General features: G+C 37.3%; 1 protein-coding gene across 1 annotated transcript in view; it reads right to left on the reverse strand.

Annotated features, from left to right (window-relative positions):
• The window catches only part of ATM (ATM serine/threonine kinase), a 128,643-nt gene that overhangs the window by 86,480 nt on the left and 15,985 nt on the right, over window positions 1–26,178 (reverse strand). The window contains exons 6-22 of the mRNA XM_014532886.1: window positions 23,485–23,650; window positions 22,598–22,836; window positions 20,805–20,968; window positions 19,461–19,621; window positions 17,539–17,910; window positions 16,358–16,552; window positions 15,486–15,581; window positions 14,132–14,357; window positions 12,378–12,503; window positions 11,705–11,830; window positions 10,140–10,229; window positions 5,012–5,183; window positions 3,811–4,010; window positions 1,538–1,620; window positions 1,288–1,443; window positions 475–550; window positions 215–345 (exon numbers count right to left, since the gene is read on the reverse strand). Coding sequence (XP_014388372.1) covers window positions 215–345; window positions 475–550; window positions 1,288–1,443; window positions 1,538–1,620; window positions 3,811–4,010; window positions 5,012–5,183; window positions 10,140–10,229; window positions 11,705–11,830; window positions 12,378–12,503; window positions 14,132–14,357; window positions 15,486–15,581; window positions 16,358–16,552; window positions 17,539–17,910; window positions 19,461–19,621; window positions 20,805–20,968; window positions 22,598–22,836; window positions 23,485–23,650 — 2,779 coding nt within the window. The remainder of the gene's footprint in view (window positions 1–214; window positions 346–474; window positions 551–1,287; window positions 1,444–1,537; window positions 1,621–3,810; window positions 4,011–5,011; window positions 5,184–10,139; window positions 10,230–11,704; window positions 11,831–12,377; window positions 12,504–14,131; window positions 14,358–15,485; window positions 15,582–16,357; window positions 16,553–17,538; window positions 17,911–19,460; window positions 19,622–20,804; window positions 20,969–22,597; window positions 22,837–23,484; window positions 23,651–26,178) is intronic.

A 26,178-nucleotide genomic window follows, 5' to 3' on the forward strand; every position in this document is an offset into this window, starting at 1 on the left:
ATATATATATGTATATATATATATATATATATATGAAAAAACATAAAAGCCAGGCATACAGTATATGCTCAATAACTATTAGCTTTTTAAAAAAATTACAGTTGACATAAGTGATTAGCTATTTTTAATATCGCAACAAGTAACCCATGACTATGCTAGCATTGCATTGATATCTGCAGCATTCCAGACATTTCATAAATATTTGACTCATTACCTATTGATTGATTCTGCAGCCAACATGCGAACTTGGTGATCATTATCAGCAAGAAATTGTGGAAATACTTCACTTACAGAAAAGGTTTTTCCCGCTGAATTAAGAATAGCCCATTCTGAATAAGGATCAGCCTATGGGAAAAGAACAACTTAGGGTAAATACGAAATACTAAGAAAGAAATCACCCATTAACAAGCAGAAACAAAGGCTGTTTTTAATATTTATGGAAAACTTTCTAACACTTAATGTGGAGTAACTCACCTCAAGCAAAGTTTTCAGGCATTTTACTAGTGCCATTCTTACAGAGAATGTGCATTTCCCCTCCTTGATTAATTGCCTGAAATAAAGTGTTTCAATGTCAAATAATTATTCCAATAGAAGCACAGTAAAAAAAATCACTTCCAAAATTTCTTTCCATGCTAATTTTAATCATTATGTGGCACATGCCAATATTCTCATCTTCCAAAAAGAATTCCATATAAAAGAAATGCTTAGTTCATTTTAATGTATATTATTAGATTTTTATGAATATGTCTGATTTAGCTATCTTACTTCAGTTAACCATGTTATAGTAATCTTAATTTAAAGAGAAACATTTTTAAGTCTTTGTTGTTATATGAAAAATTTAAAAACCATTTCTATATTGATTCTGAAGTCCTTTACAGTCAAATGATATGAGAGCTCTAAATTATATATATGTGCTACTCTATAAGTATCATAGTGTCGTCTCACACTATGATTATATACATGAAATAACCAGATACTGATAAGGCCAATTCCATTGATTTCGACATGATGTACTTTGCTTTATTCACCATACATATCAAACTATTAAGTGATTCAAAATTTGCAGGGAAATACTAAACAGACTTTAGAAAGCCAAGCCTTAAGAAAAATACAATGTAGTTCTTCAAGAAATTAAGGGGAAAAAAACACAAATTACATTTACTATTGTTAAAAGAATATGTAATTACAATTAAGGATTAGAAGAAATCACTAATGCAGAAATGTAAAAGTTACATCTGTATCAGAAGAAGCAAAAAAAAAGAACTCCACAGAATAATCTGTACCTACCAAAATGCTTCAATAACTGTTAGAAACTGTCCTTGAGCATCCTTTGTGTTCTCAGAATCCATATTGCCTTGACATAGGTTCCCCACTAAATGAATGATGTGGTTTAAAATTGTTTTACAAACTTCTTGGTCACGGCGATATAAAGAACACAATTTGCTATGGTAGAAAAAGTTTAACTTTATAAGCATAACAGAACACATCAGTTAGTTTGTAAATTTTAAGTGAACATAACATGGTTTTAATTGCTTACGATAGTGGTTTCAGAAGTTCAACAACATCTTCCATTGGCAAAGGATATTCTTCTCCAGGAAGCTCCTTTAAAAGCACTAGATACTAGGATAGTTGGGTGGGTGGAGGGTAGGGAGTGAGAAATCAATTGTTTTTAAACATGTCATTTACTTAAATAAGTATATATTTAACCACAAAATCATATATTCATACACACAAGCACACACCAGACCAGTGATTTTCTTTAAAAGGCAGTATAGTAAAAAAAGAAAAAAAGCAATTGAGGTCAAACAGAGCTGGATTCAAATCCCAGCACAACTTATTACTTGTGCGGTTAAAAAACTTGCAATGTCACCCAGCTAGTGTTGCTCAGTAGTTGAGCACCAACGCAGGAACCAAGAGGTCACCAGTTCGATTCCCAGTCAGGGCACAGACCCAGGTTGCATGCTCGATTCCCAGTAGGGGGCTTAGAGGAGCCAGCCAATCTATGATTCTCAAATGAACAATATTTCTGTGTCTATATTCCTCTCCCTTCCTCTCTCTTTAAAAATCAATAAAAACGTTAAAAAAACAAAAAAATTGTAGTCATCTGAGCCTTTGTACTCTCACTTGTAAAATGGGGATATAGCATTTATTTAGCCAGATTACTGTGAGGATTAAAGAAAATGAATGTAAAGATCTAACATTTATTGTAGGAATTCAATTAATGATAGTTATTAATTGCTGGGATTAAGTGCCTGAACAAGAATCTAAAACTATATTGTTTCTAACCTCGCACGTACCTTAATTAGAAGAAATATTTTAATATTGCTATTCACCCTTTCTCTATAATAGATTTGTCAACCAAATTCACAATCAACAATGACAGATCGAAACACACGGGTGCGATTGGCGCCAGCGAGCGCTTTACATATAAATATAGATAAACTTGCTTAATTAGACCTGCTTTCTGATGTAGCTAAACTTTTTCCAGTCCAATGAAGCACCCCAACTTCTCTTTCAGGTAATTGTCAGCAACACAGCAGCAAATTATCAACACAAAGCAGATTATTATTGTAGATCACGCAGGGAGAACAAAGGGTAAAATATTTAACTGCAGCAGTGTTTGACTATAGTCTGTGCAGTGAGAAAACCTGAAGTCATTTTCAAGGTCCACCATTTCTTATTTCTTTTCAGTCGGTCACGTTTCTAAGCTTTCTAAATCTCCATTTTCCAGGTAATGAATAGGAAATAGGATTCCACCGAATCTCCTATCTGCCTATTCCAGGACTTCTGTGAGGATCAAATGAGATGAGGCACGGGAAAATGCTTCACAGACATTTGGTTAAATTGTAAAGTGTTTCCACCTGGCTATAAAGCAAGTCGTGTTCCTAGGCCAGTGATGGCGAACCTTTTGATCTCGGCGTGTCAGCATTTTGAAAAACCCTAACTTAACTCTGGTGTCGTGTCACATATAGAAATTTTTTGATATTTGCAACCATAGTAAAACAAAGATTTATATTTTTGATATTTATTTTATATATTTAAATGCCATTTAACAAAGAAAAATCAACCAAAAAAATGAGTTCACGTGTCACCTCTGACACACGTGTCATAGGTTTGCCATCACTGTTCTAGGCTGAAGAAAATCCAAGGAGGCTAGTTGCTAGGGAAAGGAAGCTAGTTGTTGCTATGTGACATCATTATCCGGTGCCCACAGCCACTGTTTCTGGGATGGACTGGGCTGTAGGTTGCATTTTGTACCATGGGGTCTTGGCAGCATTGGCTGCAATTTGGTGGGCTGTCACTCCAGGGTGGTGACGGGGCCTGTATCCCACTTGGGGAAGCCGATTGTTGTTTTGTCAGCGCCAACTCTGCGTTGCCATTTCTCTGTAAATGGCCAGTGCTTGTCACAGCAGCTCCTGTGTTGAGCATCTGCCCCCTGGTGGTCAGTGCATGTCATAGCGACCAGTCAGGCAGTCGGATACTTAGCATATTAGTCTCTTATATATATAGATTACTTTTACATTCAGAATCTGTGTTTCTTGGCCTAATTTAAAGAACTTATAATTAAGTATATCTTAAGATAATAAATCTACCTAAAGTCAATCCAAGTTTTAATGTTTCCATGTCTACTTACATTTTTTTTCCAAGCACTTTAAAGGAAAAAGTGTATTTTATAACTAGTCTCAGATTCATTTATCAAGAAAGCAATTTCAACACTTTACAGGTACTATGTGATTCTGATGTCAATCTATTATCTTCAGCAGCAATGCCAGACAGAACTATAAAGAATCTTCATTTTACTTAACTCACCATGTGTAGGTGGAGAGATTTAGTAAGATCTAGTATACTAGGATCAATTAACATTAACAATTTCCTCCGAATATCAACTGCTCTAAATGACACAGGACTGGTCTGAGCAGTGGTTACGCCTATGCACAAGAACTTGAGCATGTCTAAAAAAAGCAGATCTTGTTTTGACAGATGTTCCTCAGCTAAGGGATTCATGGCACCTAGAAATAAAAAGCACTTATTAAAACTAAGAGCAGGGCACAACAGCCACACACAAGGAACATTATTAGCTCAAATAGCCTCCCCTCTATCAAGAAAAAAAGATTAAAGTATATGGTGAAATCAATTAAACACTAAAAGCTTCAAAATTCTTCATTAAAGGTTACCCCAGGATTCTATCATTAAGAAATGATCTATGGAAAAATCTATATGGACATTCAGTGCAGTACTATTAATTGTAAGAAAATAGAAAAGAAATCTAAATTTCTAACAGTAAATAATGGTCAAGTAAATTATGTTATGTATGTTAATTGGGATACTATGAAGCCATTAAAAAATATGCTCATCAATTCAAGCAGCTCAATGAAAAAAAAATGTTTATAATTAATGTTAAAAAATCAAGGTGTAAAAAAGACATAAGAATGTCAATGCTAATTATAATTTTCAAAAGGTCTACAGACAAATAACAGAAAAAGTTTAAAAGGATGGCATTATGGGTACTTTATCACTCTCCTGCTTTCAATTTTCAAAAAAAATCTATTATATGATTTTCTTTAGTGATTATTTTTTTTTAAATATATTTTATTGATTTTTTACAGAGAGGAAGGGAGAGATAGAGAGTTAGAAACATCGATGAGAGAGAAACATCGATCAGCTGCCTCCTGCACATCTCCTACTGGGGATATGCCCGCAACCAAGGTACATGCCCCTGACCGGAATCGAACCTGGGACCCTTCAGTCTGCAGGCCGATGCTCTATCCACTGAGCCAAACCGGTTTCGGCTCTTCAGTGATTATTTTAATTTTCCTTATGAAGAACAGAAAACTAATAAATTCCATTAAAATTAAAGAATCTAAAGGGTACAGAAAAAAAACAATCCTAATAAACTTTACCAAAAAATAAAAAATAAAATGAGCATACAATTGGTATCAATGAGGATTTTTGTAATGTAAAATCAATATGAAGAAATAAAAGAAATCCCACAAAGTAAATATATATTTACCAATAATAAGCTGGCTCTCTCCAGATTCATTTGCATCACTAACACTACTAGCAGGGTAATCATTAAATAGACTCATGGATGACTGATTCTCCATCTCCTTTACATTTTCATCAGTGTCATCTTCCACTGATTCTGCTTGTCCATAGTCAAGTGGCTTTTTTATAAAGGAGACCTTCAAAAGAGAAAGAAAGATGTTTTTTCAAGTTGGCTTCTTTCCAAAGCACATTGTAATTAAAATTCACCTAATCATATGGCTCAAGATTCATATGCATGAACACTGCAGGATTATTTCTATTAAATGTCCAACAACAGAAAAATGGATATAAATAGTAATGTCTACCTAATAGAATAATATGCAATCTTTACAAAAAATTTCTTACACTAAGAAATTTTAATACTACCCAAAATTGATAACAGTGTGGAAAAAGGTATAAACTGATATGATTATTTTGAGGACAATTATTATATCCATCAAAAACATAAAATTCACATTCCTTCTGAAGAAGTAATTTCATTTCTAGAATATCTCCTTCATCCTTCATAGGTACAGATATAAGTAGACAAAACAACCTTTACCACAGAAAAAAATAGAAACTACTTAAAATGTTAATTAAGAACCAATGCACTGGGCTTCCAGTCAAGGCAGAGGTATAAATAAATGCAATACTCACATCCTCCTAGGAGCACATCAAAATTACAACTAAACTCCAGAACAACCATCACTCAGAATCACCTGAAATCTAGCTGAACAAAAGTCTGTATAAAAATATACAGAAGAAACCACAATGAGACTGGTAGAAGAGGTAGAGATACAGAGGGAGCTAGTCCCACACACGTGTTTTAAAAATCAGGAGGATATTTTGGCTGTGGAGATCCCCCTGAGGAGTGAGGGTTCCCAGCCCCAAACCAGGCCTCCAAACCCAGGATTCCAGTGCCAGAAGACAAGTCCCCATAACTTCTGGCTGTGAAAACCAGCAGGGATTGTGGTTGAGACAGAGGGCTGCTGGAGTCCCAGGTGTTCCTCTTAAAGGGCTCCACTGCAAAAACTTACTCAGATTCACTTGCTCTGAGCTCCAGCACTGGGGCAGCAGCTCAACAGGCACCAGGGACACACAGGGAGGAACTGAATTGTCTGGATATGGGGCGAAGACTGGAAGAGTGGCTTTTACCCAGACAGAAGTGCTGGCAAAAACCATTGTTCCTTTTCTGAGTCCCCTCCCCCCGACCCCACCACCTGGCACAGGGCCCACAGGCAAGCACCATATCTGAGTCTGATTAACTGTTCACCCCACCCTGGTAAGTCCCTGAGACAGTGCCCTACCCACCTTGTGGGCCCATCCAAGCAACTTCCAGTAGCTTTTCCATACAAGCAGCCTGTCTTGGCTCCTGCTGAAAACTTTCCCAAAATCTCTCAAAAGTTCACAAACCCTACCTCAACCAGCAGGATCTGGCCTCGGCATGCCTCATACCTCCTGCTAATGGTCCCAGGCCTGGCAAGAGCAACAGCTGGCCCCTGTTCACAGCACGGGCTCTCCCCATCACCTCCAAGCCCAGCACAGGTAGCAGTCTTCTGCAGATCGCTCTGTAGCTCATGCTGGGTGGCCCTGGGCAGGATATGGGTGGCAGCTGACTTTGGTCTGCACCTCCCAGAGGACTCCAGAGCTAGCGCACTAGGTGGACAGTGTCAGACAATGCCAGAACACCACCCAACCACCTCTACCAGCGGCACACTCAAGGTGAGAACTAATCAGGCACCAGAGCCCCACTGAAGCAAGTCCTGCTCCCTGGGGTTGGCCCCTACATAAGAGCTTGTCCATTGTAGTCACGGCCAGTTGTAGCCAACCGGCCTTGGGGTAAATACCTCCCATTGATGTGCCAACAACAATCAAAGCTCAACTACAACAGGAGGGGTCACAGAGCCAAGACACGGCACACCTGAAGTACCCAGCTAAAATGACCAGGGAGGCTGTGTCACTAGGCCCTTCAGGATACCTACTACATTAGACCACTCTGCCAAGACGGGGACATGTAACAGCTCTACCTACTACATAGAAGCCAGCACAGGGAGGCAGCCAAAATGAGGAGATAAAAAAAACATGTCTCAAATGAAACAATAGCACAATATCCCAGAAAAAGAATTAAACAAATGGAGACAAACAATACCAGGTGCAGAGTTCAAAACACTGGTTGAAGGATACTCAATGAACCTAGGGGAGGGGCAGATGAATTAAATGAACTTTAATAAGGAGAGGAAATATAAAAATGGAAATAGCAAACATAAAGAAGAACCCAATTAAAGATACACAAACTGAAATGAAGTTACTGGGAATCAACAACGGAGAAGATGAAGCAGAGTAGCAAACCAGCAACTGGAAGATAAAGTAGCAAAAAACACCCAATCAAAACAGCAAAAAGAAAAAGAATCCAAAAAATTGTGGACAGTTTAAGGAGCCTCTGGGACAACATCAAGCGTACCAACATTCACATTATGGGGGTGCCTCCCAGAAGAAGAGAGAGAGCCAAGAATTGAAATCCTATTTGAATAAATAGTAACAAAAAACTTTCCTAACCTGGTGAAGAAAATAGACATAGAAGTCCAGGAAATACAGAGTCCCAAACAAGATGAACTCAAAGAAGTCTACACCAAGACACATCATAATTAAAATGCCAAAGGTTAAAGACAAAGAGAGAATCTTAAAAACAGCAAGAAGGAACCCATTAGTTAGCTACAAGAGAGCTCCCATAAGACTGTCAGCTGATTTCTCAATAGAAACTTTGCAGGCAGGAAGTAGTGGCTCAAAATATTCAAAGAGATAAAGCAAGGACCTACAACCAACATTACCTAGGAAAGCTATCATTTAGAATGGAAGGATAAAGAGATTCCCGGACTAGAAAAAGCTAGTTCATCACCATCAAAACAGAATAAAAAGAGATAAAAAATATGAATAATAAAATGGCAATAAATACACTCAAACCTTATTTCTTGAACATCTCCCATCTTCAAACAATTTGGGTTTCGACCAAGTTATTCACAGCAAAAATGTCCCAATTGTTAAGTTTTGGTTTTCTACCTGACAACCCTTTCATGCTGATACCTCGGCATGACAAAAGGAATCTTTCAGGCAGCAAACAAAGAAGAGAATGCTTTTGTGGCTGGAGAAAACAAGGATTAGCACAATTTTAAAACAGAAAGAGGCCATCGAGAGTGCTAATATTGCTAAGTGTGAAAGAAACAACGATCACAGACAATTAAAGAGGCAGAAAAACTGTTGTTGGTTTGGACAGATGAAAAGCAGTTAGCCAGTGACAGCCATTTCTTGGAGGCAGTAATACACAGACAAGCAAAGATACTGTATGCAGACCTGAAAGACATCCCTAGACCGAATGCTAAAAGTGATTTGTTTAAGGCTAATAGGGAGTGTTTTGATAAATTTAAGAAAAGAAGTGTTTATTTATAGATTAAACAGTACATTAGACATGTACTGTATATAAGAAAGGCTAAAGAAGAAAATCATTTGGGGGGGTCTGAAACAGATTAATTCAATTTACATTATTTCTAATGGGGAAAAAATGATTTGATTTTCAAATAAATCGCTCCTTGAACAACCTTCTGGAATGAATTAAGTTCAAGAACCAAGATTCCATATCTATTAACAATTAATTTTAAAAATGCAAATGGACTAAATGCTCCAATCAAAAGACAAACTGGACTCACTTCACATCAAAAGACACATATAAACTAAAAGTATAGGGATGGGAAAAAATATGTTATAAAAATAAAAACAAACAAAAGAGCTGGGATAGCAATCCTTATAAAAGACAAAACAGAATTTAAAACAAAGGCTATAACCAGAGACAAAGAAGTACCCAGCAATTCCACTTACGGGTACTTATCCAAAGAAACCAAAAACACTAAAATGAAAAAATATATGCATCCATATGTTCCTTACAGAATTATCTACAATACCAAGATATGAAAGTCAACTAAGTGTCCATCAAAAGATGAACAGATGAAGTAAAAGTGGTGCATGCATACAATGGAGTATGAGTCAAACTGAAAAAAAGAATGAAATCTTGCCATCTGCAACAGCATGGATGGACCTGCAGATATTGTGCTGAGTGAAATAAGCCAGACAGAGAAGGACAAATGTCGTATGATTTCACTTATATGTAAAATCTAAAGAACAAAATAAATGAACCTGAACAGAAACAGACTCATAGATACAGAGAACATTTTCACAGTTGCCAGATGGGAGGGAATTGGGGAGATGGGGGACAAAGGTGAAGGGATTAAATACAAATTGGTAGTGACAGAACAGTCATGGAAATGTAAAGTACAGCGTAGAAAATATAGTTAATAATATTATAATAACTATGTATGGTGTCAGGTGGTACTAGATTTATCAGGGTGATCATTTGTAAGTTATATAACTGTCTAATCACTGGGTTGTACACCTGAAACTAACATAATATTGTAACATAAAATATAATTGAAAAATTTTAAATTACTTTTAAAAAAAGATCTGATGGGTTAAAACTACATATATACCATACCCATATAATAAAATATCAGGCTACTGCTAAAAAAGTGGAAGGTGTAATACTAAGCAGTGACATGAAAAAGTGACCAAGATTTATTATTAAATGAAATTAATTCAGTTAGAGAATATTTTTTTCACTCATTAGATATTTGAATATCCACTCTGTGTGCCAGGTATTATTCCAGTTAAAAAAGTATGCATCGCAGAGTCCATTTGTATGGAAGAAGAAAAACAAATACCATGATGAGACTATGTTCTGCTCTGGCAAGGTTTTTGCTTTTATTTTTATGAATAGAGAACTATGTTACAGAGAAATAGATATGAGCCTGGATGCTTAGTTCCTAATTGTTCAGTCTATTATTATTTATTGAGAATAATAAAAAAAAAAGCCAAGCACTGTGCTAGGTACTGATATTAAGAAGCAATGAAATATACCCACCCCCAAACCAAATAACTTTAATTTCCACATTTAGAAAGTATAAAATGCCATATATTGTGAAATGCATCATTTAAGAGATATTTCAATGGGGGGGGGGAAGCATCTTAAAATCAATGAAATATGGTAGTAAAACAAGAAGCATACTTACTAAACTTCTACAAATATCAGCAATATCATTCATTAGCTTTGATGTTAACAATCGTAGGAAAAAGCTAGATGCAATCTTATTTGGACTGTGCTGTAATGAAGTCGAACAAAAAAACCAAGCAAACAAAGAAATAAAAACAATTATTCTTGACAAATAATATTTTTCTCTATCTTGACTGAAATGTAAATTTTCCTTTACACTGAAAATTCTCTAACATAAAAAGCACAGATAAAGAGTTTGCTATTGGGGAGAAGTTATAAATTACTTCAAAAAATACTATTATCTTTCCTTAGACAATAATAACTACGTATCTACCACTGTGCATAAACAACATTAAAGTAAAATACCAGCTAATGACCCTAAACATAAGCAAGCAATAATTGTAGCTTACATTTTATTCTTCCTTTTCTCTCCTTCCCCACTTACAGCAAAACATACAATACCACATTACAAAACCAAAAATACATGCTGATAATATTGATACATGGTCATGTACTTAACATCAGCTTTCAAAATGTTTCCAATTATTTTTAACAATTTGAACTGGCTCAGCTACCCCCTCAGACCCGCTCCAAAACAAAACAAAGATTATACACAGTAGCACTCTTCCCACCAAACGTTATATAGGACTATATGGGCAAAAAGAGAGTAACATATGTGCTGGACTTATTTATCTTTGTGGTGCTCACTATCCCTGGTATAGTGGTATGCACATCAAACAGCTAGCAGTCAACACATTTTTATTATGAACTAGAGGCCCAGTGCATGAAAATTCGTGCACTCGGGGGTGGGGGGTCCCTCAGCCGGGCCCTCTCGCAGTCCAGGACCCCTTGGGGGATGTCCACCTGCCGGCTTAGGCCCACTCCCCAGGGATCGGGCCTAAACTGGCCGTCAGACATTCCTCTGGCAGCCCAGGAGCCCTCGGGGGATGTCCAACTGATGGCTTAGGCCCACTCCCCAGGGGATTGGGCCTAACCTGGCAGTCAGACATCCCTCTGGAAGTCTGGGAGCCCTCGGGGGATGTCTGACTGACAGACTAAGCCGCAGTTGGACATCCTTAATGCTGCCAAGGAGGCAAGAGAGGCTCCCGCCACTGCCGCTGTGCTCGCAACGGTCAGCCCGGCTTGTGGCTGAGCGAATCTCCCCCTGTGGGAGCGCACTGACCACCAGGGGGTAGCTCCTGCATTGAGCATCTGCCCCCTGGTGATCAGTGCACGTCACAGCAACCAGTCGTTCCCGGTCGTTCTGCCATTAGGGTAAATTTGCATATTACCCTTTTATTATATAGGATGAAAATATGCTGGCAGCAAGAGTCATGTATGTAGTATATAACAGTGGTAAAATAATCTCTGAAACCTTCCTGAAATGATGAAATTAGTTTCATGAGAAATTCTGATTATCTGTTGCTTTATTCCTCTGGATATTACCTTTTATTTTCCATTCAATTTAATTTTATATCAGTGTGTAAACTTACAAATGGACCAAAAAACAAAAAATAATAACAACACCAACCAGTTATCAATCCCCTAGGAAGGCTATACTGTCAAGCAGGAAGAACATCTTACCTTGTTACAGTTACATAAGCAACTTGTACATAGATGCATCATATTTCTCAATGAAACAATTCTAGACTCCTCATTTGTCTTATTTTTAAACAGAGTAACACTTTCTCCAGCACACTGCATTAGAGACTATTAAAAATAAAGAAGGAAAAATTCAAATTTCAGTTAAAATTAGAGTTTAATGACTGCTTTTAAAAGTTTTACTTAAAGGTAAAATTAAGTATTTAAGAAGTTATACTTGATTTATAGCATAATTAAAAATTACTAACAATTTTTAAAGGACATATATTATCCCATTCGTACAAATCACACAACTGACAGTAGTACCCAGAGATGAAAATAAGTTTCATGCTGAGTGCCTACTTGATTAATACTCTTAGTCAAGGATTCTTTAGGATAACTGATCACAGGAAAACTTTTTAAAGTAAGATAAAAATAAGAATTTTTGTTAAGATTAAATTTTAATGTAATATTATTTCAATTACTGTATTTATTTTTGGCTTAAAATAATTTCACATCTCAAGGAAGAACACACAGTATCATTTCTTCTCAGGCTACATAAATACAAGGGAAATGGTTAACCTACATAAATATTTGTGCTTTCTAAACATGTATACTAATTTTCCCAGGGATATATTTCATTCAATTAATCCAGAACTTACATAAATTCTCATACCTTGGCTTTCTGGAATAATTCTGATTTATATGCTTCCTCTTCAGTTATTACACCAATATGACAATAGCAACCAAGAACACCCACCAAAAGACTTGAACACCGGACAAGCATTTCTGTATTTGAAGTCTTAAAAGTAAAACACAAATAAAAACATATAGTTTATAAGTAATCTGAGTACACTATGATTATCTATATATATAAAAGCCAAGCGACCGGAACGACGGAACAACTGAACGACCAGTTGCTATGATGTGCATCTGATTGGGACCCCAATCGGCTCCCCAAAACTGCCCGTGGCCCCTCCCCCTGCTGACCTGGCCCCCAATCGGCCCCCACCACCCCAATCAGGGGTGGGGCCAGCTGGCCAACCTCCTGCATCCCCTCCCCGCCACCAGCCCGGCCCCGATCGGTCCTGTGCACAAATTCATGCACCAAGCCTCTATTCTCTTATAAGAAAAAATTTATGTACATAATAAGAAACATTAAATACAGTAAATTGAGTTAATAGTGGCATAATTCTGGTTATCTCTAAAAAACATCTAAGAGATCCTTGAAGAATTGTGATAACCAGGATTCTCAAGAAAACAGTGGAAGTATGTAATCATGGCCAAGTAAGACATCTCCTCTTAAAGTAGCCCAGTGTTCTGCACACAAAGGCCCTTAAGTATTTGAAGGAGGAAGAAAAAAAAAAACCTGATAGGCAAATAAGTGTCTGTAACTCTTAGAACAGACACAGAAATTAGATTCATATAAAGAAATATTAAAATGACCTTGTGAGCTTCTAAAGGACATGAACCTTAACTTATTCAGCTTTTTAGATTCCATGGACTAACACAAATATTTTTTGCAAGTAGGTACTGTTTAGCCAATTTTATAAAATTATTAATGATTTTGCCAAGGTTACACAGAAAAACTAGATTTTTGTTGTTGTTGTTGTTCCTATATTGTAGGAAATGGCATTTTAGGGGAAAACACAGAACACCATGTTACTTTGTAATGAAAGTGGTTACAACTGTGATCCTGAAGAATGTCAGTTACTAAGGTTAAGGCAGATGAAACAGGCACAGTGTCCCTTCTCTGGTTCTTTAGCTCACTATTCCTGGCTAATGAATTCACTTCTTTGAGTAGCTTATAGTTTTTATTTTATTCAACAAATACTTTATCATCTACCATGTAACAAGGCTTGTGGCAGATACAAAAATCATTAAAAATACATATATGCCCTTTAAGGAACTTATAGCATGGCTTAAGAGGTATTTGTGTATAAAATATAAACACAAATTATGGTACAAGGAAGATGCTAAGTATCCTTTCAAAATAGAAATATTAAGTATTATGAAAATCAAAAGATGAATTATTATGGCTGAGATTATCTAAGAAAGGCTTTAGCAAGGATTGTGACATTCAGTTTCAATTATATGCTTTGGTGTTATAACAGTTCCCTCCACAAAACTGAGTCACTTTTTCATCAAATTGCTCTACTCAAAACCATTACTATTATTAACCATAAACCCACCCAAAGAATTCTACTTCTATGGTATTTACCAGAGTTTTTGGTACAAAGAGTATCAAATTATTATTCTTTGATTTTCCTTTTTTCATGCTGTTTTCACTATTAGCTGACATGTGTTGTCACTTTGCTTTTAAAAGGAAGCTTCTCACCATTCTTAGTGCCTTTCCTGCCTGTTTCTCCTTCCTAAACAGTCTACAAAGTGGAATGAAATATGGGCCTTCGTCATTTTTAAAAATCTCACCTCAGATGAATAGTTATTTAGAAGCTGTTTTGATAATCCCAGAAGATAGCGATCCAGTGATTCCTTGAGATTTGGATGGACAGAAAAGCCTCTACTAGATTGGTGCTTTTCTAATGCACATTTTTCCACAACAGCTAAAAAATCCATCTTGTCAAAAGATGTCTGAAGAAATAGTTCTTCAACTGCTGAGAATGAAGGCTCTTCTTTCTCATTTTGGTGCTGTTCACTTAAAGAAAGTAAGATCTTTTATTTATAATTAAACTACCTAACATTTCATCTTCATATAACAGCAATATAATACAAATGAAAATATTAACTTATTCAAAGACTGTTTATACAAGCATTAAATTATTCTTTTAAATGCTCCTCTTTGGACTTTGATACCTACTTGAACCAAATTTCATTATTCAGCAGCAAATTTTACTAACAGATGCACAGAACAAATACAAATTTCAATCTCAAAGAAAATTCAGAAAGTATTAAAAAGAAAACACTAATAACACCAGATATAAACATGAAAATAACATTATAAAGCATTTCCTTTTTTTAACCTTTGATTTCTCCAAAATGTAGATTTTTTTTCATCTTAGCCCTTTTGAGGGAGATTAAAAATCTTCATGCCAGTCATAGTGAAAAAACAAACAAACAAAAAACCCCTTGAGTCCATGAACTAAAATGAGGCTTTAAAATTTATTTTTGTTTTCACTTTCTTCAAATATCATTTCCGTGTTTTTTTTAAAATATATTTTATTGATTTTTTTACAGAGAGGAAGGGAGGAATAGAGAGTTAGAAACATCGATGAGAGAGAAACATCAACCAGCTGCCTCCTGCACAACCCCTACTGGGGATGTGCCCACAACCAAGGTACATGCCCTTGACTGGAATCGAACCTGGGACCTTTCAGTCCGCAGGTCAACGCTCTATCCACTGAGCCAAACCGGCTAGGGCCATTGCCGTTTTTTATCATTCGTTTTTGAAGGTCACATAGTCAGATTTTTCTTTTATTTTATTTTTTTATTTTTAATGACTATTTTTTTATTTTGTTTAGATTTTTCTTTTAATTGATTTTTAGGGAGAGGGACAGAGAGAAATATTGATGTGAGAACAAAACATTAATCAGCCACCTCCTGCCAGGGATTGAACTCACAACCTAGGTATGTGCCCCAACTGGAATCAAACCAGCAACCCCTTGGTGCATTGGACAATGCCCAACCAACTGAGCTTATATATTATAAGAAACATTTCCCTAGCTAACAGTTGCGATTTTTTAGTTGACCAATTTAGTTCAACATTTCTAAGATGCAATTAAAGATATAACTTAAAAAAAACACAGAACTCTATTAGATAACATACCATTCCGGCACACTCTGGAAAAAATTCATTGCAGCTTTACAGTTTTTCATAGTGAGACTCACAAGAATTTTCTCCAGTGCAAGATGAGGAAAATTACTATAAAGGAAAATAAAAATCTTCACTTAGAACACCAAAGCCATTTAAAGTATTCTTTAAACTTAAACATCAATGTCTGACTTTAGTATATATACCTCTAAAATTTGGATCCAAAATTAAAATTGCTTTCACCTATACTGAATGTCTTAACATGTGAAAGAATTTAAGGAGCATACATTTTATGTTACTATTATTTTTAACACTTTCTAGAAGCAAAATCATGTGCAAATTTGTAAAGCTCATTTCAGAAATAAAACAATTATGAAATTAAAGTACTAGGATCCAGATGACTGTCCTCCAATCACTCAGTTCCAATTATTGACTATGGAAAGGTTACGTGGGCAAGCTACTTATGCCCTATTTTGCCTTTTTCTCATTTCATCCATCCGCTAATTTAACATATTTCACCCAGAAGATACTCTCATTATGATTCCAGGATACACCTGAGTTGGATATATGTTCAGGTGGATCTATTTACAGAAGATCACAAAAGAACACATAAGTGCTCAAAGAGTTATATGCACATTCATTGTGCACATCCCTCTTATTCTCACTGTGTAGACAGAGTGACAAAAATAAAGTAAAAGTACATGGACTAAGATCCAGGCAAAAAGAAAGTAAACTGTAACAACAAAGGGACTATTTAATATTTGGGCTAGCTCTGGGAAATCCTGCATTATCACTGTAAAATAAAGCCACCTAGCATCAAATAGTAATGGATGGTGCCTGACTAAACAAAACCAAAAAACAACAGCACACCAATGAACTCAAACTACCTGTGAAGAATTGGGGGAAGCTCCGTACTGTTTTCAAAGTCATCTTCTAACTGATAGAATAAGAGCCATTTCATTATCAATTCCTTTAAAGAAAAACTTCTGTTTACTTCGCATATATTCTGCTCCATTCCCATTTTTACTGTTTCTGGAACTACACAGGTGGTCAGTGCCAAAGTCAAACAGGATATCACAGGACTATAACAAAACAAAGAATGATTAGTGTTATAAGTAACCTCTTTAAGAATGTAGTACTACTAAAACAATAAGGGTTATGAATATTGAGCAAACAAGTGGTAAATTGTCAAATTACCCATAAAAAATTTAAAACATTTAATTCTTTTAAACTGACTGCAGTAATCTCTCCACATTTAAAACTAAATTTACACTTATTTATTAAGACTTCCTGGACAAACATTAAAAGCATCTGAAATAGAATTTAACAATCTTTAACTGAAATTCCAAATTCCAAAAATCAGGGGGTAGATGAATATACAGCACCATTCCAAAAATGTACACACACTTTGAATAATTATTAATTCCAATGGGTTAAATCTGAAAAGAAAGAAACCCTAACTGGGCTATCAGCTGTTAACACATTGTATGCGGGAAACGTATTCATACGTTTTATAAATACGTTTCCCGCATACAATGTGTTAAAGTGTGGATACATTTTTTTGGGACACCTTGTATACAGAGGTTGTCAAAAGTAGGTTTACAGTTGTCCGTATGGAAATAATACAAATAAATAATACAATTAATCTATATATATAAAAGCTTAAGCAACCATCCAACCTGCCAACCGGTAGCTATGATGTGCACTGGCCACCAGGGGGCAGACGCTCAACACAGGAGCTGTCGAGCTACGTGACTTGGCAGCTGCAGTTCTCAGGTGATGAGCCTGATTCTGGGGTGTGTCACCCAAGAACCGCCCTCTGCAATCCGGGACCCCTCGCGGGATGTCAGAGAGCTGGTTTCGGCCTGATCCCCGCAGGCCAGGCCGAGGGACCCCACCGGTGCATGAATCCGTGCACTGGGCCTCTACAAAAATAAACTCTGTGTTTGCGTACTCACAAAGATAAATCTACTGCTACTTTTGCCCACCCCTGTGTGTGTGTATATATATAAATAAAATATGTAAATATGAAAATTGCAAAATCTAATACAATGCATAGTCAACTTACCATGAAGGTCTGCAGGCTGACCCAGTAAATAACTTCCAGAATTCTCTGTCAATCTCAACTAAGCTCCCTTGAATTATGGCTCCAAGTAAGCCAAAATTTTCAGCTTGTATTTGTTCAAAACTTATATTGCGAAAGGTAATAGACCAAATTTTAATCCAGAGTTTCAATAACTCTGACTTTTGTGAGCTTTCTAGGTTTGATTTCTTGCCTTGACACAATGCAATTTCCATAAGGCATCGTAATACATATGGTGTGCGTTCCCCACGTCGCTGTTGAGGTAGAAGCTGACATAGTATCATCAATAATGGTGATAGCTCACAGTTAGGTAAACATGCAGGATATTTTGATATTAATTGAATTACAATCTGTAACCTGAAAAAAATTATAATTAATTTGAAAATTACTCAATTCTACTAACAAGCTAAAAAATCAATGTATAGCTATAGTACCATTTATAATACCCTAATTAGAATATCACCATCATTATTTTCCGTACTGCTCTCATAATACACTGGCTCTTAATTTTTATTAGGCCCTACTTCCTAAAGTGTCAAGAAGTTACAGCTTTTTGTCTAGCTGGGTAAGCTATATTTCCCTTACACAAAAACTTTTAAAGAAAAACTAAATTAGCAATATTATATTCCTGCGTTATTGCACCCATTCCTGTTCTTCAGCCACCGATAATATTCCTTCAAACCAGAAAAACAAACAAAACCTCAAAAAACGGTTTTTCCTTGACATTAATTCAGTTAATTCAATAAATATTTGCTATGAGTTCTCCAAAATGAGTGCTATTCAGGAATAGAAACTTTATCTTATTCACTTCTGCATCGCTAATGTTTGGCACATAGCAGCTGTTCAATAAATAACTCTTTACTGAATGGACAAATTAACTAATTGAACTAGGTACCCTCAACTATATAAAACAAACATGAGCTTAAACAAGAGGTATCTAAATAAATACGCTTTCCCCCGCACAACTCAATTATATTTAAACATTACATCAACATAGTAAATATCAAAAGAACACTAATCATAGTTTGACTATAATCTTCAAATTTCCAACAGTCCCTAGGCAGGCTGCTTAACCTTTCTCAGTTTCACTTATTTCTTTTGTACAGCAAACAGGCTGAACTGGATGAATTCTGAAGATTTCTACCATACCAACTTTTTTTTTTTCCCACAGAATTCCACTGATTATTTAATTATTTAAATAATTGTGAGTACTATGTGAGACAAGAAAAAAAACAGCCTTTTGTCATGGCATAAGGTCCAAATATGTGTGATTTCTGGATGTTATCCTTAATTTCTCTTTTTGTTTTGTTTTGTTAATCCTCACCTGAGGATATTTTTCCATTGATGTTTAGGGAGAGTGGAAGAGAGAGGGAAAGACAGAGAGAGAAACACATCACATCGACTGTATAGGGCCCAGGCCGGGGAGGAGCCTGCAACCAACATACGTGTCTTTGACTGGAATCGAATCTGGGACCCTTCAGTACGCACACCGACACTCCATCCACTAAGCCCAACCAGCTAAGGCATCCTGAATTTCTTCCTAATATAATTCTACAAAAAGGTGCTATGCATGTTAACTCTCTTTATACTGAGGTGTACAACTGAATGAATTCCATGAGTCATACTAGTGATTGCCTAGGAGGCATCCATTCTCGCTTATTCCTTGCTATGGCAATATGCTTAAGAAAAGTGGCCCTGTCCCTGCAACAGCAGATGAGCCATGGTGGTTGATCTCAACAAGTCCTGGCAATCATTTTCCCTTTGTCAGTGAATGGTTTGGGAGCAAATGACCTCATTCTGGCCAAGGAAATTATCCTACTGGCTAATGAGATTAAAGGAGGTCTTTGTGAGAAAAACTAAATGAGACTAAAAGGACACTGAAAGAGGGGGAAAAAGTTATATTTTACCAAGGCACAAGTTCAAAATCACTCTGTGACTTCTGGAGATGATCTTTTATTACATCCCAGCCTAATTCTATTTTCCTCTTTTTGCAAGGTACACCATATTCTCTTTGTGTGGTAGTATAAGACTGGGAAATCTCCAAAGATCTGGTATCTTCATTAAAAACCTGTAAAATAAAAAAATAAAGATTTATTTTTTATGAACTATTAGAAAACAACATCACTCCTCAAATGAAGATACAAGAAGTCATAAAGTAACAAACAATTTTGCATGACTGCAATGGCTCTCTAGAGAGCAAATATTACCAAAAAGAGTATTAGCTTTATTTCCGGCAATATTTATTAAAAAAAACACCAAGATATCTAAAAGCAAAGCAAAAACCTCTTTTTTCAAAGGAATTAAATCATAAATTTAGCATTAAGAAAATATTGACAAGTAAAATGATCTAGGATGTTAACCAAATCTTGAGGGAAAAAGTTTTACTTCAGAAACATTAAGCTATCAAATGATGAATGAGTAACAAAACGTAAAACAGCCACACAATTGAATATTACTCAGCAATTTTAAAAAATGAAATACTGATTCAAGGTAAAATATGAGTAAAACTTGAAAACATTATCCTAAGTGAAAGAAGCCAGTCACAAAAGACCACTTATGTATGATTGTACTTACATGAAATGTTCAAATTAGGAAAAACAGATAGACAAAGTAGGTTCAGCAATTTTAAAAAAGGAAATACTGATTCAAGGTAAAATATGAATAAAACTTGAAAACATTATCCTAAGTGAAAGAAGCCAGTCACAAAAGACCACTTATGTATGATTGTACTTACATGAAATGTTCAAATTAGAAAAAACAGATAGACAAAGTAGGTTAGTGGTGGGTTGCTAGGGACTGGAAGAAGTGGGGAATTAGGACTGACACTAATAGGTGAAAAGTTTGGGGTAATGTTCTGTAATTAAATAGAGGTGATGGGTATAAAGCACAGTGAAAATACTTAAAAATACTAAATTGTACACTTTAAAATAACACATTTTGTGCTGTGATTTCTAACTCAGTAAAACCAAAAAACAGAACAACAACAAAGAAACATTAGGGTTAGGGTAATCTTATTTCCTATAGATAATATATTAAGAATGAAAAAGTTCATCATCACTTTTCACTAAATTTATAATATACAGAACAGTTACCTTTTAAGTCAGAAGGCAATTCTAAATATTTATGGTGCTTTGAAAAGAGTAGTTACATGTACAAAGCAATTTTACAGGCTTTTTATCAGAACACAGATTTTAAAAGCCCAGTAAAAAAAATTAACAAGAAATGTTAAAATGTGACAAGATCTACTGTACCTGGTGACAAACATCTGCCATCAAGTCAATCAAGTTTTCTTTGACAGCAATGTTACGAGATCCTGAGGAATATTTCCCTCTGCTCCCTATATGACTTATCTCATTAACTAGCAGATCATATAAGTTGTATAAGATACTTTTCCATTTTCTTGATTCATAAGCACCTGTAATTCAAAAAATTATATATTCCATTTGTACCACCAATTCCCACAAAATTATTCATCTGTTAAGGTGAAAACAACATTAGAAGACATATGGTCCAACCTTCTATTCAGTACTAATGCCTCCTCTGACAATATCTTTGACAAGATCTACTTCATATCAGTGTCCATTTCACAATTAATTGTATTTGTTATAAAATTCTTCCATATTTTGATCTAAACTTTCTCTAATCAACTCAATCAAAATCTCAACCAAGCTTTCTCTAATTTCTTCTTTCCCCTGAAGCAAATACAGTGGATGTTTCCCTCTTTTGTATGAGGACCAAGTTATCTGTATGTCTAAGAAAGAAACATCCTTCAACTAGTGTACAAATAATATGTTATCCACAATTCTCCTTATCCCAGTCCTCTTTCCCTAGATACACTCCAGTCTACTTATTACTCAGCAATTTAAAATGCTGACTCTTAAAATGCTGACTTTACACATACCTTCGCTACTAATACTTCCACTGTGATCTGACCAGTATGGGGGGACAATGGGCTATTACTTCCCACAAACAAAACAGAAAACACGAAATCTACTTACTTAGCCTTATGCTACAGTAGCATTTCTGGCAGCCTCCTCATCCTGCCAATTTTTGATTCATCCTAATATGCAGTTAACTAAAACCCTAAACATGTCATACCATCTTCTAATAAACCTGATTTTCATCTTGGTGAGAGCTATGTGAAAGATGATAAACTAAGAAAAATTACCATTCTTTGACTCACAGTGGTTACATGGGTTAAAAATATATCTAACCATATATACTAGAACTTATGTAATACACACAGCTACCTTTGATTTTAAAAAGTGGCTACAGCAGTTCTCCCTTGTTTTAGGGACTATTACTCAATGCAGAATGATATCTTAATAAGGTCATTAAACTAGTCAGGATGAATTGGTCCAAAGGCTAGTACAAGCCCAAAGGCAAACTCAGGCTGAGCATGAGAAAACTCATTCTGTTCCAGGTCCACCCAATAAAGTTCCTGTCTACTGAATGGAGCTACACCATCCAAGCAATACTCTCTTGATGAAAGACAAATGTGAAGGACTAAGAGTGCGTGGGTCATTCATTTCTGGTTTCCCAGTAAACAGGGGCCTGGAGTAACTATGAGGTTTAAGGCTATATGTATAAATCTTCCTTGGGCCCTGACTAACCTGATTGGCTATTTTCAGCCCTTATTTATCTATTTTATCTTCTAATAAAAGCAATGTGTGGGTAAATAAGACCATGCCTTCTCTAAATTCTTTTACACTTAGTCTATGTCATACCTCTCAGCAACTAATTATTGCTGCATAATTAACTCCTAGAGGGAATAGTAGCTCATATTTGTTTGTATTCCTCATAATATCTAGCATTATACTAATCAAAAGGGTAAGGCAAAATATGATTTTCTACCACAGCTCCAAATTCTAAAAACATGTGTGTGAAAAATATCATCATGAAAAATATCATCATGACTAATATCATCAGTAAGCACAGCAATCCAAAAGTAGGTCATTACCTCCTCCAAAATACGGATTTCATGCTTAAGCCTCTATGTTTCAATGAAGAAGCAAATTCAAAACAGCAAAAACTTCCTTTATACCTTTTTCTTGGGTTTTGGCTCCCTTTGGATGATGAATATAAATTTGCAGTTGAAATAATTCAATAATTACTTCTTTTAAGGAATCATTAAGTCTATGTTGAGTCCAAATATAAATAAAGGTAGGAAGAATTTCATCTCCTAACTCACACACTTTAATTCGAAAGTTGACAGCCAAAGCCTTGAGGAAGATAACAAATGCTGCTAAGATATGATTGAAACCTGCAGAGGTCTGTTCTTGTCTGTGAAAGAAAATAAAGACACTCAAATTGGTTTAACAGGGAGAAAAATACACAAACTGAAGACAGTTATGAAGTTGCATGCTGAAATAAAACAATATCTAATTTTCAAATAATAGTTTCAGAACTATTCTCACACACACACACACACACACAAATAACAGCAGCACTACATAGCAACAAAAAAAAGTTCTTCTTTGGTGCTAAGTATCACTCCTGTTAGCTCTCTCTGCTTCTGGAACACTGTCTAAAATTACACAAAACTGATTTGTAATACCTACCATTTATAAACTGTTTCACATTAATAAGTGGGTAATACAACACAAATATAAGATATTGATATTTCCAAAATATACTATTTTATTTTATTCTTATTCTCAAAAATGGGAAAAACAAAACTACTTAGAGGGCATTTAGCTTTCCTGCCATTAGAAAAGCAAGAAAGAGGTCTCACTTAGGAACATCATTTCATGGTCTGTACGCAGGATATTCAGGAAGTGTTGGACCTAACTAGTACTTCCTTTGGGAATCCACTAGTCCTACTATAATGAGCCAAGTTTTAAAAGTTGGTAGAATTTTTAGTTACTGAATCAAAAACATGGTTTTCAAGATCAAATGGATTTTCAATAAAATACAAAAAGATTAAATTACCTTGCATTCTGAATAGCCTTAGAAAAACAATCCAAAAATTTGGGATTTAATCCATCAGTTTGTGAACAGCATCCTTTAGTCACAGCATGAATGATTCTAGCCAATAATACTCTGTTAATGTCTTGTGAAGGATTGAGATATAGCTTGAAGTACACAGAGAACAATTCTTTAAAAAAAAAAGTATTAGTTATGCTTTTTAAAAAGTATCAAATCATTTAACTTAAATGTCACAATTTAAGTTTCAATAATTTCACACAAAAATATTTAAATAATACTATTTAAATACAGTGAAAACATTCCATCAATATTTAATTGTATCCTACCTAATAATAGACAAACATGGTAATTGACCATACCTTCGCTACACCTCCCATTGGCTAATCAGCGCAATATGCAAATTAACCGCCAACAAAGATGGCAGCTAATTTGCATACTGTAGGCAGGGCGGGTCAGTGCCATACCACTTGCCCCGCCGCCATCCAGGCCTGCTATTTGCCACCCAGGGCGGTGGGGCGGAACAGTGCCATCCTGCCTGCCCTGCCGCCATCCGGGTCAGCTGTCTGCGACCCGGGGTGGCGGGACGGGGCAGCGTGGCTCCTCTGTCACCCCAGCTTCCTCATCACAGCTCCCTTGGGGGCCTAAGCCTTTAGTCGGACATCCCCCGAGGGCTCCCTGGCTGCCAGAAGGATGTCTGACTGCAAGCTTAGGCCTGATCCCCCGGGGAGTGGGCCTAAGTCGACAGGTGGACATCCCCCAAGGGGTACTGGAGTGCAAATGGGCGCAGGCCGGGCTGAGGGCCCCCCCCAGTGCACAAATTTTTGTGCACCAGGCCTCTAGTTTTATATAAGTTGCGTTCAAGACAAGAACAACTTAAGCAGCAGAGAACAGAAACACATTTGAGAGCCAGACTTCAGATAAGCAACTTAACTTCTCTAACCCTATGTTCCTTCATCTAGGCCTAACAAAGCACTTGACACAGTGCACATTCCAGATTTGTTTTGTTTTGTTTTAATGCCGTTGGATTAATAGTAGAAAATTTATTTCTCACAGAAATAACAGTAGGGTATGTTCATTTTTGCATAAGTTCCTCAATGTCAAAAGCAAAGTGAAGAGGAACAGGTGAAACAGGTATGAACACTGAGCTATGGAGAGAAACCCCAAGCTTATAATAATTAAGGAAACTTGCCCTAGCCGGTTTGGCTCAGTGGCTAGAGTGTCTGCCTGCAGACTGAAGGGTCCCAGGTTCAATTCCAGTCAAGGGCACATGCCTGGGTTGCAAGCTCCATCCCCTGGGGGGGAAGGGGGAGGCGGGTGCAGAAGGCAGTCAATCAATGATTCTCTCTCATCATTGATGTTTCTGTCTCTCCCTCTCCCTTCCTCTCTGAAAACAATAAAAATATATTTAAAAAAAAATAAAGTGTAACTCTTTTAAAAATCTACACTAATAAAAAAGAAACATGGTAGTTAGCGTACGACCGCTACCCTTCCCATTGGCTAATCAGCATATCCTTATGCAAATTAACTGTCAGCCAAGATGGCGGCCGGCAGCCATGCACTGAAGCGAGCAGGGAGGCTTGCTTGCTCCAGTGACTGCGAACTCCAACGTTCCCCGCTTGACTAACTCGCTGGCCTCTCAGCTGCAACTCTAAGCAACTATGTACTATGTTGCAAATAAGAAGCTAAACAAAACCCCAGAAACCAGCCGGACTGAAAGCCAGCCGGACCACAACATTGTATCGATGTTTTCAGCAGCGAGGCCTCAGAGCTAAAGCTGGCCCAGAATAAAAAAAAAAAGAAAGAAAACAAGGAGCGGTTGGAAGCTTCAGTCACTCGCCAGCCGGAAAACAGCCCTCAGCCCCTCACCCAGACTGGCCAGGCACCCCAGTGGGGACCCACACCCTGAAGAGTGTGTGACCAGCTGAAAACAGCCCTCAGCCCCTCACCCAGACTGGCCAGGCACCCCAGTGGGGACCCACACCCTGAAGAGTGTGTGACCAGCTGAAAACAGCCCTCAGCCCCTCACCCAGACTGGCCAGGCACCCCAGTGGGGACCCACACCCTGAAGAGTGTGTGACCAGCTGAAAACAGCCCTCAGCCCCTCACCCAGACTGGCCAGGCACCCCAGTGGGGACCCACACCCTGAAGAGTGTGTGACCAGCTGAAAACAGCCCTCAGCCCCTCACCCAGACTGGCCAGGCACCCCAGTGGGGACCCACACCCTGAAGAGTGTGTGACCAGCTGAAAACAGCCCTCAGCCCCTCACCCAGACTGGCCAGGCACCCCAGTGGGGACCCACACCCTGAAGAGTGTGTGACCAGCTGAAAACAGCCCTCAGCCCCTCACCCAGACTGGCCAGGCACCCCAGTGGGGACCCACACCCTGAAGAGTGTGTGACCAGCTGAAAACAGCCCTCAGCCCCTCACCCAGGCTGGCCAGGCACCCCAGTGGGGACCCACACCCTGAAGAGTGTGTGACCAGCTGAAAACAGCCCTCAGCCCCTCACCCAGGCTGGCCAGGCACCCCAGTGGGGACCCACACCCTGAAGAGTGTGTGACCAGCTGAAAACAGCCCTCAGCCCCTCACCCAGGCTGGCCAGGCACCCCAGTGGGGACCCACACCCTGAAGAGTGTGTGACCAGCTGAAAACAGCCCTCAGCCCCTCACCCAGGCTGGCCAGGCACCCCAGTGGGGACCC

The sequence above is a fragment of the Myotis brandtii genome, unplaced genomic scaffold, assembly GCF_000412655.1.
Source record: "Myotis brandtii unplaced genomic scaffold, ASM41265v1 scaffold920, whole genome shotgun sequence".
Classification (NCBI taxonomy): domain Eukaryota; kingdom Metazoa; phylum Chordata; class Mammalia; order Chiroptera; family Vespertilionidae; genus Myotis; species Myotis brandtii.